We start from the raw sequence: 13,474 nt of genomic DNA on the forward strand, positions 1-13,474 counted from the left end.
TTTAAATGGTTATTTCCTTATTCCACTGACATTCCAAAATGTTTCCCAATTTGTAGCATTCTTACCAGGAATATCTTAAATGAACATAACTGGATATTTTCTTCAATTTTAGTCCCCAAACTTAAGTTGGGTGAAGGCTCCTTGAGTATAAAGCACTTGTGATGTAAGGACGAGAGTTCAGATCCCCAGAACACACTAAAAAGCTGTGTGGGAGTGTGGGCCCTGACTGGACACATAGCATATGGAGACAGGATTGCCAGAGCAAGATGGCTAGCTAGACTAGCCCATAGTGGGAATTAAAGGTTCAGTGATAGATTCAGCCTCAATACATAAGGTAGAGGTTAATTGAAAATAATACATATTAACTTTGAACCTACACACATACTTTAACAACTGTGCTGTGCACCTGTACACACTTGTGCCACACATGTATGAAGATGTATACACACACATGTACAACACATACATATGCAAAAAAATAGTCCATCAAAGTGGATTTACTGGGTCCAAGAGGAGCGGGCTTAAGCTCCTTAGCAGGTAGGGTGTTCTCTCTAAAATATATGAGTGTTCAATCAGTCCAGTCTTTGGGCAATAATAATTTCTTATTTGTTATTCATGGTGGCCATTTGGTCTTGTTAAATTTTATCAGCAAATAAGCTGCCAAGGAATTGATTTATGATGACATTCTAGGACCAGGTCAGTGAAGTGTCCTCATCACAGTGTCTCTAGCTTTATAACAGTTTGGAGCTACAGGGTATACCAGAGGCTTCTAATAGTGGAGGCTTCTAAAAGTCCTACATAGTAGAACTGAACAGATTTGACAGATCCAGAAGAAGCAGATGAACCACTGAGGTTGAACCAGGTACAGTGAAAGGTACACAGGGCCAAGGGAAGGAAGCCAAAAACAGGCAAGACATCAGGAACTGCTCCAAATGCCTAAGATGTCACCTTCAGATTTTCTCTACTTATACTATGGCTTTCAATATGAGTTTCAACTTTATTTTAATATATATATATATTTTTTTTTCTACATCACATATATGTGATACACATATTATATTAAAATATGAATTTATAAATAGCTTTCACTTAACCCTTTTAACCATAAAATAAATTCTTATTTTAAAATGGCATATCATGTTTGTTCTGTTCAAATATCTTTCTTGAACAAATTGTATATTAAGTATCTGAATATCATAAAGCATCTTCCTATCTGAACTGTCCATTATCTCTTAATGATCTTAGTTGGGTTTATGTTCAATTCTAGGATTAATTAACAATTTACTATGTAAAGCAGACATTTTCTGTCCATGACTTATTTGATGAAATCATCTTTGCTATTTTGTATTTTTGCCCATATATTGTCCTATATAAAATCTTGAACCACATTGCTAATTTCAGAACTACCCAAACAAAGAAACTGAAAACAGAATGGCTGACACAAAATATGTATGGAATGCGACAGCTTCACATTTTCTAATTTAGAGAAGATGGCTTCTTCTACATTCACAGAAATAGTGCTTCAGTATTTCAGTCTTTGTATTGTGGCAACTGAGACCTCTCCAGCTTTCACCAGTACATCTCCATGATTCCCACTGCTCTCTATGGAAATTGTAGCTAGTTTTTCTTCCAGGAAAACTATTTATTTCTTCCTTTCATTGATTCTGAGAGCCTTTAAATTTATTCACTTGGGATTTCCCAGGTATACAATGAAGAAATATGATAGTTCATCAGACAGACAAAAGCCTGAAGGTAGCTACTCAAAACATTAAAGAGTTTGGCTGGCAGAGTCTGGCTGCTGACTATGGTCTGGCATAAGGAGATTGGGATAACAGGTCACTCGATGGCTCTGTCCTAGGAATACACCACAATACTGTATTCTTTGGTGTCTGAAAGGACTTGCATGAGAGAGTGTCCCCACAGTATTCAGAACACTCTCGCTTATGTCACCCACCAGGATCTTCACACAACAGTGGCACCAGATACTCTCGTTGCAAAGTGGGGGTTGTTAATTGCTTGTAATAATTTTCGAAAGAAATACACACCACACTGGAGCTGTCAAACCCATGAGGTGAACTTTATGAAGTGTCTGGACCTGAGTGTTGGCAAGAACTTCACACGGGTTTTTCTCAAGGTTTCACTTTCTGTTCACTGTTGGTAACTTGGAAGCCAATGGAAGTATTTGCCTCAAAGGCCACACACCCTTCCCTGTGTCTTCTTTCCTGCCTGTCCTGTGTCCACACCCACCATAGCTACCCCAGGCTTCACTGGACTAATCACACGATTATGCCTGCCAGGAGAAAGCAAAGGTCATGTGGGTTGAAGAAACAATGCACATTGCTTTTCCTTACAAAATGAGATGAAAAAATAAATCTAGACACATTTTTCAAGTGTCACTCTTATTTAAACTTTATATGTAGATAGATAAAAATATGTGTTCTTATTTTTCATAAGTATACTCTACTTAGAACTTTTAAAAAATAAACTTTATTTTTTGGTACCTCTGGTTTCCTATATGTCTTGGAAACGTTTAAAAAATACATCTTTCTAGAACTCTTCTGTGCAAATAATAAACATAAATAACATTAACATTTGTTACATAATAATAAAAGGCCATTTCAAGGATTTCTTTGTCACCACAACTGGCTGTGGCCCTTTGGAGGTGATACTAGAAGTAGCCTGTGACTTGTCCCTGTAAGTTGTGCAGGTCCTGATCTGGCTGCGGTGGGTTGGACAGGAACTCACCATCCTGCTTGTCCATCTGTAAACTACTTCTGGACAATTGCAAGACGCTTCCCAGCCCACTGGCCAGTGACAGCGAGGAGATCCAGTTTAGTGAGCCAAAGCTGGGTAGATGAAAGAGTGACGACAAGGGGGCCGTCTGACTAGCACTGGTGGATTTCCTCTTGGAGTCCCCAGGACACTCTTCTGAAATAGCTTCTCTGGGCATGGAGGACCCTGAGGCCTGAGAGCCAAGACCTTCCAGCAAGGTGTTCTCTCTTAATGGCATGTTTGTATCCACTGCACTGGGCTCCCCACTGGCCTCTGGGGAACAGGCCAGCTGCTGTGTGAACTGGGAAGCTTGAGAGGCACAGTCTCTAGGGAGAGACTCAAAAGCTCCCATGGTCTTCCTTTCTGAAAGCTCAGTTTCTGAGTGTCCAGGTGGTTGTCCCTGAGTGAAAGTCTCTTTGGGAACACTGAATTTGTTGAGGGATTTCTTGGCCAACTGGCGACCCAGCTGGAGTTGGGTGGGGAAAAGGCTCCCCTGGAGGGCTTTGAAAAACAATCTAGAAAGAAGACACAAAAAAAAACCAATCAGATTCTAAACTCATGACTGAGCTTCATGAGACTCACCCATGTCCAAGCACAGCAAAGCCAAGGGATGTGTGTATGCTGCACTTATCACTTGGTGGTACCAACTCAGATACTCACCTGGGCACCAATGCAGCAACAGGTGTGATGAGACAAGTCAAGTAGAACAGAGGGTCACCCAGTAATGTCTGCATGGTCCAGTAAGGGTTAGATGGAGGATAGCATGTGGCACAGGAAGTGTTGTAAATTAGCGCCACAGAGAAAAACAAAAAGGTACTGAAGCCACAGGCTAACCAGTTGAGCCAGGTCTAAAAGGAACCAAAAAGAAAGAGATATTTTACTTCACATTAAGAGTAACAACAATGAGAACAACCTGAGTTTATAAGGGATAGATAAGGGTGTGCCTTCCAGGCCTTAGGGAAGATTCTTGTCATTGGTAGCCATTTGGTCTTAGTGGAGCAGCCTGGCACATGAGCATGGTGGCAAGAGGAGAGGGCAAGGCAAAGGCAGAGCAATGAAAGAGACAAGAAGGCAGGCAGGTAAACAGCTGCTCAGGAAAGTCGGTGGTGGGTCACTCAAAGCTAGGCCAGGAGCTTTGAGTAAGTGTTATGTTCCTTTTTATCACATCAGTAGAGCAACTTTGCAGCCTCCTATAGGTGCAAAACACCTACTGGGAAGTATGTGACCCCTAACATCAGTCCCCTTGCCCATGTGACCTTGCCCATGGCTCTCACCCAGGTTTTGGTTTCAATACCCAGGTGCAGCAGGAAGGTGAACAGTGCTATTGCTGTGACAGGGGTCCCCCAGGTAAATACATCCACACTAGAGTCATAGTAGGCCTGAAAGACAGAAAGCAAAATGGCTAAGGTCTGTGTGTCTGTAGGTGCCTAGAGGCAGCTGAAGACAAAACCTATGGTGGATTCCTACTTACCAGGTAGGGAATGAAAAAGCATACCAGGCTTTGGAAGACAGCATCTACCATGTTTAACCAGAATGCTCGTGGTCTGTATTCCTGAGACACAGAAACAAAGAGGGATTACAGAGAAGGCCTTGTCTCCTCTAAGGAATTTTTGAGCATGAGATACCCTAAATACTCCAAGCCCTGGAAGACAATGTCCTTTCTTAGGACCCGAGGAAAGCAAGGCTCCAACATGGTGGATGAGAAACCGAAACAGGCAGAGCCAGAGCTGCAGGTAGGGGTGACTGGGAACCTTTGCACCAAGAACATGGGCCCTCTAGGTGTAGGTCAGCAGAGTTATGAATGAGAAGGGAGTTGGGGGGAGGGGTAGGAGGAGTTGGAGGGGAGAAAAGGGAAGGGTAGAAATGATGTCAGTATAGTCAGTATTCATAAGATTCTCAGAAAAAAAAAAAAACAACTGAAAACCAGACACTGCTGTGTATGGAACTTTTCATCAGAAAAGATTATCTAAAATATTGAGCCTGTCTCCCAATCTGCACCCCGTCCCCATTATGCGCTCAACCCTGGATCTGGGCCCTTTTTCTGCTTTAGAAAGGTTTTATGATGAATCCTTTGAAAGACTCTTAACAATTAGCCCTAAATCTTAAAGTTAAATCATGGATGTTCCTTAGTGATATGTTGAATTGTCTATCTTTATTTTATGTATATGAGTGTTTTCACCTGTACATGTGCAGGATATGTATTCACTGCCTGGAACAGTAAGTATTCTTAACCATCAAGCCAACTGGCACACCTCTCATGAGGTTGGTGGAACTGTTTGGGATTGATTGAGAGGTATGTCCTTGAAGGAGGCATGCCTGCCTGCCTGCTGCTATGCTCCCCACCATATTGGCTGTGAAACTCTCTGAAACATGAAGTCCCCACTAAAGTCTTCTAAAAAGTTGCCTTGGTCATAGTGCTCTGTCACAGCAATAGAGAAGTAACTAAAGTACTGACATAGATATTACGTTATAACAATGCCAAGCACACCATGAGAACTCTATTCCCATGGCAAAATGGTTCTGATACAGACAAATGGAGTGTTCCAGTACCTGGATGACACAAATCTGAATTTAAAGACACAACCAGGACCCTACCATTTCCTCAAAAGCAGCCTAGTAAGTCCTCAAGTAGCTGCCAGTGGCTTTGATTGCCTGCAGGATGCACACAGGATATAGGAGGAACATTTACCACCACATAAAGGAAATGCTGGTGACATTCTCATGGGTTACCTCACTCCACATGACAAGTTAACAGTGTCTTGTCTTATGGCTGGCTGAGAACAGTAAGCCAGCTGGGATGAGAATCCTGTCAGGACCACTGGTACAACACAAAATCCCCTTTGTTTCCTATGAACTGCTTCCTAAGCTGTGAAGCCTGCTCCTAAGGGAACTCACTGTCAGCAGAGTAACCATAGGAAGGTAACTTGAGGCAAATACATTCTTACTCTGATATACTGCAGAAGCAATAGGGGGCTTCATTATTTCTGCACACATCAAAATTAAACTGGCCAAAGAGAAGCATCCATGATTTACTTTAAGGGCAGGCTGGGACAACTGACCATCAGTTTTCTGAACATACAGTGCTGATGTAAACATATATTTACATCTGTCCACTCACAGAAAACTTGCTTAACACCTGTGACCAAGGCAGATTTGCCGAAGACTTTTCTGGCAATAGCTGAGGTGGAGAATGTTTTTACTCAACATACTTGAATGTATTTGCTTTCATGAATGAAAGCAGTGGCTTTCATTTAGGATGTCCCCCTGTGTACTGAATCTTGGTTCCCATAGAAGCATTTGAGGGAGGTGATGGAAGCTTCAGAAAGTGAAGCTTAGTTGGAGGTCCTAAGGTCACTGTGGACATGCTGCTGAGTGGATGGCAAGGTCCTGGTTGCTTCCTCTTTGCTTCCTGGTGCCTGACATGAGCAGTTTGCTCCAGTATGTATTTCTCACCATTGCCCTGATAATCAGGCAATGTCACCAGAAGCACAATTGCGATTGCTTGATCCTAGATTGCAACTCCCAGAACCCTGTATGCAAACAATCTTTTTCTTTTGTAAGTTAATCATTGCAGGTGTTTTGCTATAGCAATGAAAAGCCAACAGAATGTACTACAGAGCCTAGCAGACAACATCCATTCTACACTTTCAATTTTTTTCCAGGGATGTCTATTAGTAGGGATTTTTTTTGGAGGGGGGGATTTTACTTGCTGGAAGGTTGAAAAGGGGAATGGAGAGCCAGGAGATGAAGACACTGGGAGCTTACCTCCATGTTTTGGCCACTCTTGTAAAGTTGTGGCTCTCTCAGTAACATGTCAGCTGGAACGTCTTTATCCAGCACCCCAGTCACCAGCTGGGGAAGCGATGAGAAGAGCAGATTAAAGAATATCAGATACCACTGATCAATCATGGCAGACGCAGAAAAGCCACAGTAAAACTGGAACCAAAACAATATACCCACAAACATCTGCAAGAGAGAATAGAGGCATTAAGAACAGTGTTTGTTCATTTGTTTGGTTTTTGTTGCTTCGACAAAGACTCATCTGAAGGACCCAAGATCCTTGTAGAGATTTGCTATAGGTAAGTGGTTAGGCAGCAATTTCTTCACAAAAGATAGCCCTAACCTCCAGCCTTATTATTAGCCTGCCTCATGCCCTCTTCTACCACAACCTCATATCTTCAAGAGACTCACAACAAGAATTTGAAACTCCTAGAAACATCTTAGGGAAAGATGAGATTTTGTGCCAGAAGAGTTGCAGATGACCAATGTTAAACAATTAAGGCTCATAATGGCTCACTTTTCAAGAGGGACTGTTGCTTGTTCCTATCTTTGAGCCTTTGTTTTCCTATCTTCCTATGTACCCTAGGGTACATCTCTGAGCCCATGTCCTCTTGTTTTCCCCCTATTTTCTTTCTTTTTTCTTTCTTGTCCCCTTTTGTTTGTGGGAGAGGGCAAGGTTTAACTATGTAGCCCAGGCTAGTCTTGAATTCATGATCCTCCCATCTGTACTTTCTTTTTGAAAAGGAACAGTAGAAAATCATCAACAGCTCCCATAAGAGGAAGGCACATACAAGTACAAGGCCAAAGCAAGAATGTTAAGAAGCAGAGAGCCTGAATAACCTACTCAGCAGTGCTGGGGGTTAGGTAGGTCTTTTCACTTTCACTGGGTCAGAGTGTCAGTGGCTGGGATGTATTTGCATGGGGAGCATGGCAGTCTGATGACAGATATAAACACAGTGATCAAGATCTTAAATGTCTCCCTGAGGCCCCTGAATTAAAGCTTGTTTCCCAGACCAAAGAGCTATTCGTAAGTAGTGGAAGTCAAAAGAGTTGGGCCTAGCGAAAGGAAGTCAGTGAGGGCATGTCCTTCAACAGAATACTGGAAACCCAATTCCTTCTGTCTCTTTGAGAACCATGGGGTAAGCATCTTTGTTCCCCTTCTAATGTGCTGACTCACCATAAGCCCAAAGGAAACAGGGTCAAGTGTCTATGGGCAGAAACCTCTGACACTGTCGGCCAAAATAAAAACTGTTTCCTTTACAACGTATTTATTCCAGTTATTATAGTATAGTGATACAAACCCAACTCAAAGTATAATTCAGACTCACTGTATAATCTGGCATAGATCATATCACCCTCTCGACTTCAGTTTCCCTGACTATACATGGCCATACCAGTGAGACCTACATGGGGCTAGAGGTGCGAGTTGTAGAGAATTAAAGGATCTGATACCTTTAAAGAAATCATTAGATGTCTGGAATACTGTGGTTCTTGTCAGAAGCATACTCTTCCTAGTTTAATGTCCTTATTTCCTTCTTTGAGGCTCAAACTCAAAGTCCTCTTAACCTTTACAGAAAACTAATGTTTGAGATCTGAAAACACTTAATCAGAGTATGAGTAACATATCCAACTTGTTCAAACACAGATGGATCTTGGCGTAAGGTGCAGGGGAGTCAGTGTCTAAAGGAGATGTGGTAGAGTGGACGAATGTTCCACTGAACACAGTGAGGACTGGGTTTGGCTGCTGGAGCTACAGTTCTTCATGGCTCTTGAAAGAGTTTCTTTATGTCTCTAGTCCTTGGCACAGCTACTTTACCTCTTTCTGGGTCTTGAAAACGGCTTCGTGAGATCAGAAGAAATGTTAGTCCATGTGGGTGGAAGCTATGACTAAATCCCCCAAGTACTGTTTTAATCTATGACTTGAGTTTCCTAATATGCAACCTTCCCCCCCTTCACACCAACTACTGACAGTCTTGGGCTTTTCATTGATTTTTCTCCCCTGCCTTCCGCCCACAGCTCACTCTTGCTCACCCACCGTGGGCTCAGGCTTATGAGTCATAGTTGAGCAAATGGAGTCAAAGAGAACAGGAAGAAAAATGCTTAGATAATTAAGAACCCCCTCTCATAGTACCAAAGAGCTTTATTCCCAAAGCTCTGTTACTATGGAAACGGTTCTTCTCTGCTCTTTATTGGAAAGGCCAATTTATTCTTAAAATTAATGGCTCCTGTGAGAGCTGACTACCCTTGAACTCCTCACGTGGATAAATGCTCTTAACAAAGCCCTGCATCTTACATGAAGGAAAACAGGCTAATTCTCCTCCCTGTGTTCTCCTGCAAAGGCAGGCTTAATATGGTGGACAGAAGGAGAGTGTACACACCTCAGGCTGCCGCTTTGTCCTCTATTCGGCTCTAATACATTGAAAAGCTTGAAGTACGCTTTTCTCACTATCTTCTCAATTTGGCAAACTTGGATTGGGAATTACAGAGATAAGCTAGCTTAATTTTTAGTTTTGTTTTTGGGGATTAAAAGAAATTATAACCCAAAGAAGTCAAACAGACATGATCCATAACTTACGGTGCCTCAATTTAGGGTTTTTTTTTTTCTTTCAAGTTTTTGATGCAGGGGTGAAAGCAAAATATATTCCCCAAAATTCTGAATTTTGAATTGGCTCTTTGCCTGGGCTTTATTCTCTCATGAAATGATGGATAGTGGTTTTGAGCTGAAGCTGCCAGCGGTCCACAAGGTAACCACGCTCCAGTGTGCCGGGCTACTAAGCTACGATAGTAGATGATCTAAGTGAACGTGTTTTTCCTTTGTGATATTTTCAACTTCTGATGGGTTGTTATCAAGACAACAAAACCCTACTATATCAGGTGAAGAACAATGTGCTTAAGATGCCACTAAAAGGAGGGAAGAAAATGAGGCTCAATCTATTCTAGCCTACTCCACAGAGGCCATTTACTTCTGGAGAGGGAGTTGTGAGCCTCTAGACTCTGGGTATCTGAGGCCTCACCATGCGTGCAATTCAATACTGACTTACAAAGAAAGGAGAAATGAACTCACAAGGGCAGAAACAGCACAACTTTTCTTTTTCTTTCTGTCTTTTTTCTTTTTTGGACGTGGTCCTGAGCAGAGCTTAATCTGATTTAATTTCCAAATCTACTCAATTAGTCATGTCTTGATTGGTTCCAAGCATCTTGTATTCATTTGTCAGAAGACATTTTGGAAATCAGGCAAGTGGGTATGTGGGAGAGGTTAGGAAAGAAAAGTGTGTCAGCCTCCAGAATGAACCATTAGGAACACAGAAGAGCTCTAGTGACATCAGCTTAGAGTTAGCATGAAGGTTTTCATATAGAATTAAAAGAAAAAACTTTTTAACTTATTTTTACTATTTTCCAGAATAACATAAGATATTCTTAATACTGGAGTTCTGGTACCTAGACAGTGAGATTTATGGGACAAACTTAGATTCTCATTTATCCCAAGAGTTTAGTTTGTCTCTTTGTTGGTTCACTTGGTCTCAAGTGCCAGAGGCAGAGCCAGGAGAGCAGCAGTCTAACAGCCCCTCAGGAGAATGTCTAGAAATCTTACAAATGAGTCAGAGTTCTGTGAAGCTCCTGTGGGCCATCCTACAGGCCCATGGAGTATGAAGGAACTAAGATTAAACATGAGGACCATGTGGGAGTGATGAGGAAAGGCTTAGTTTTCAAAGTCCCTGAAAAGACAAAAATGTTCACAGAACATCTGGCCTAGAAGGAGTCTTCCCTTAATGGAGCTATGTATTAAGCTAGCTAAAAAAGTAACTACTCTAAGCACAGAAAGACTGGCAAGCCTACTTTTTTTAGTAGGTTCAAGGCCACACTTGAGGATTTGTACAAGGCCTGGTGTAAGTGGGTAGACAACATTCAATGCCCGAGCTACATAGCAAGATTAAGTAATTTTCTGATTGCAAGGCCACTGATTACTCTTCTCTTTAACATTCCTTGCCTACAGCAGAGAAATCAGTTGCCTACTGTGGACACACCTGTGAAACACTCCTACAAAACACAAGCAGAGAGGCTGAAAACTGGAGAACAGAATTAGATGTCAGGTAGGGACACAGACTTAGGAATCTCGTATCTATTAAACCATTTGGAAACTGCTGGCTTTGTCATTATGCTACTTTACAAAGACATATATGAACAGTCTTGTCTGTTTATTAGAACTTTTCCCCTTAAAAATGCAGCTGTTTTCATTTCCCATGAGTTAGTCTCCAAATATTATAGGGCACAAGGCAAGGCAAACCCAAAAGAGAGGGGCAGACAGGAGACCCTGATGGTTTATGAAGGCAGCAATCCTACAAACTGTGAAACTCTGAAGACCCATGTCAAATACGTACTGTGTTTTTGTAGAAGAAATACAGCACCATATTGGCCAGTCTGGAGTAGCACCAGTGTCCATGGACGATTAAAAGTCTCTCCAGGTATCGGAATCTTGGCACTGCAAAGTCACTTGCCATCACAGCCTTGAAAAGGAAAGTAATTCTCATCACTGATGATGCCCCACTTGGCATGAAAGAACAAAAGCAAGGCAAAGAAAACAGGAAAGGAAAAAAAAATCCAGCCTAACACAGTGCTAAGTGTGGCTTAGTCTTATTAAGTCCTTGAATTAAAAAGAAAAATCATTCAATAATCCCTGTTGCTCATGAATAGCACTTTCTAGAACTAGATATATGATTAAGGAGTTTATACAGGCTTCAATTTTTCTCTTCTAATGTTGTTTCCTAACAAGCCACAAAACATAGAGATGTATGGAGTCCCTGTAATTCCACCTTTCTCCAACGCCAAAGGTACTTTTCTTTATACTACACCCACATTTCAAAGATGAGCTAAAGCTGACCCACCAAAGGGTATCAGACAGACAGACACACCAAGACATCCTGGGAGTTTCATTTTGGACACCCTTTCCAGGAGACTAAACAGTGACTATGTATGATGGTGTCTGTTTCTAAGTCTGTGTTATGCAATTGCAGAGATTCATTGATTTTTGAATGAATGAATCATGGAGTAAATGACTGAAGAATCATTGAGCATATGAAGCATTTGGTTCAGAAATGGATGTTTCACTAGGCATGCAAGTTAGCCTTTTGTATTTGTGGTACAGAATCTGCAGACTCAAACCACTGTGGATGTAAAACATTCAGTAAAAGGTATTGAAAGTGTAGAAACTGTTCGCTCTAAACAACACAGCATAACTACTATTTACATACTGTTTCATTGAATTGAGTACAAGAAATCCTCTAGTGATGACTCAAGCATATAGATGGGCATGTGCAGGGTTTATGCAAATGTCAGTTTATGGGGGAGACTAATGCATCGGTGAATTTTGATGTTAAAGCAGCTGCCAGGATAGTGAGGGGCAACTGACTATCATCTGACTGCTGCCAGGCCTACCATCTGACTGCTGTTTAATATGAAGCCAGAAAATGAATGTTCTCTGCACAACTTTATATACAGTGAGTTTTCCATAAATCATTTCTGATTGAATAAGAGATCTAACCTGTGATTAAATGGTGATAAAGATTATGATTTTAAAATCCCACTGAATAAATTGTTCCGTAAAATCTTTACCAAGATACATATACATGTGTGTGTGTGTGTGTGTGTATGTGTGTGTGTGTGTGTGTACATGTGTGTGTGTATGGCTCAACTTATGGCTCAAACTTGCTCAAATGTTACAAGTTGATTTAATGTTATAGCCAGAAGCAGCACAACTTAAGTAATGCACTCAAATTCTGGAACATTTAGAGCAGAAATTGAGACAAATGAAAAGCACAGATGGAACTTCCACAGGAGTCAGAATGACTACATTTCATCTTAAGAAGGATTTTGGGTCCCAACAGTGTTATGAGGCAACTTTTACAGAGTATAGATACTGTTGAGCAATAGTAAACATAAATGCCTCCAGGGATGAGTCAGGGGAGGCTATGACTCACTTTGCCTCTTGATGTCAGAGTTTCCCAAAATATACTTGGGTTGACACAGGCAAAGATGTTTACCACACATAGCTTCATTAATAGAATTACAATATATCTCTAGTTTACAATATTACTAGTAGAATTACAATATTCTACTAGTTTTTAGCAGAAGATGAGCACTGGCCCATAGTGAAGGCAAATCGTTCAGGTTCATCAGAGGCCAGAGACAGGCTTGGAAAACTTGTGCTATAATGGGATAAGAGGGTCACTTCATCCAACAGGACAGCCCAAATGGTCTTTTACCTGCATGCCCTCCTGGCCTGAGATCCCCACGCCTATATCTGCCACCTGGATCATGCTGACATCATTGGCCCCATCACCTAAAAACAACACAGGCAGGAAGAATCATTGATTTTGAAATGCACAGAAGCACAGGGACATGTTGAGTTTCTTGGACTGCTACTGGACTGAGTTCTGTGAGAAAGATCAGGGAAGGGGCAGAAAAACAACTTCCTGGGAAAACTGAGGTAACCAATCAGAATTAGGCATAGTAAAACATAGAATTGCTAATCATATCAAGCTGCCCCAGTAATCAGCTAGCACTTAGCCACCATCTTATTCAGTGGGCTCAATCCTGTCAGGATACACACAGAAAAGGTCCTTAATGTGATGTCTGGGACAATAAGAGAAGCCAACATCATCATCACTGTTGCAGTGACTCTATTCCAGGCATCAGGACCTCTCCAACTCATAGTTGCCTTAGCAATTTTTTTATTATATCAAGCAGGTTGAATTCTGTTCAGTATTTTATGCACACTGATTATCCCCTGTGAATTAACTAATATGTGCTTTGAGGCACAGAAAAGAAAATTTCCATTTGTTCTATCAAGTTGTTGATTGATGATTATTAAAACAGGAAGTCAGAGAGAGACCTTAACATCTTTTGGATGTCAGACACAGACATA

At 41.4% G+C, this 13,474-nt stretch overlaps 1 protein-coding gene across 1 annotated transcript in view; it reads right to left on the reverse strand.

Annotated features, from left to right (window-relative positions):
• Nucleotides 1-2,056: 2,056 nt before the first annotated feature.
• Atp10a (ATPase phospholipid transporting 10A (putative)) overlaps nt 2,057-13,474 on the reverse strand; it is a 163,483-nt gene continuing 152,065 nt past the window's right edge. Inside the window, exons 15-21 of the mRNA XM_028785673.1 lie at nt 12,813-12,889; nt 10,932-11,057; nt 6,538-6,738; nt 4,244-4,324; nt 4,047-4,151; nt 3,433-3,620; nt 2,057-3,287 (exon numbers count right to left, since the gene is read on the reverse strand). Of these exons, the coding sequence (XP_028641506.1) occupies nt 2,669-3,287; nt 3,433-3,620; nt 4,047-4,151; nt 4,244-4,324; nt 6,538-6,738; nt 10,932-11,057; nt 12,813-12,889 (1,397 nt within the window). The 3' untranslated portion in view covers nt 2,057-2,668. The remainder of the gene's footprint in view (nt 3,288-3,432; nt 3,621-4,046; nt 4,152-4,243; nt 4,325-6,537; nt 6,739-10,931; nt 11,058-12,812; nt 12,890-13,474) is intronic.

The sequence above is a fragment of the Grammomys surdaster genome, unplaced genomic scaffold (assembly GCF_004785775.1).
Source record: "Grammomys surdaster isolate TR1022 unplaced genomic scaffold, NIH_TR_1.0 125311, whole genome shotgun sequence".
NCBI lineage: Eukaryota > Metazoa > Chordata > Mammalia > Rodentia > Muridae > Grammomys > Grammomys surdaster.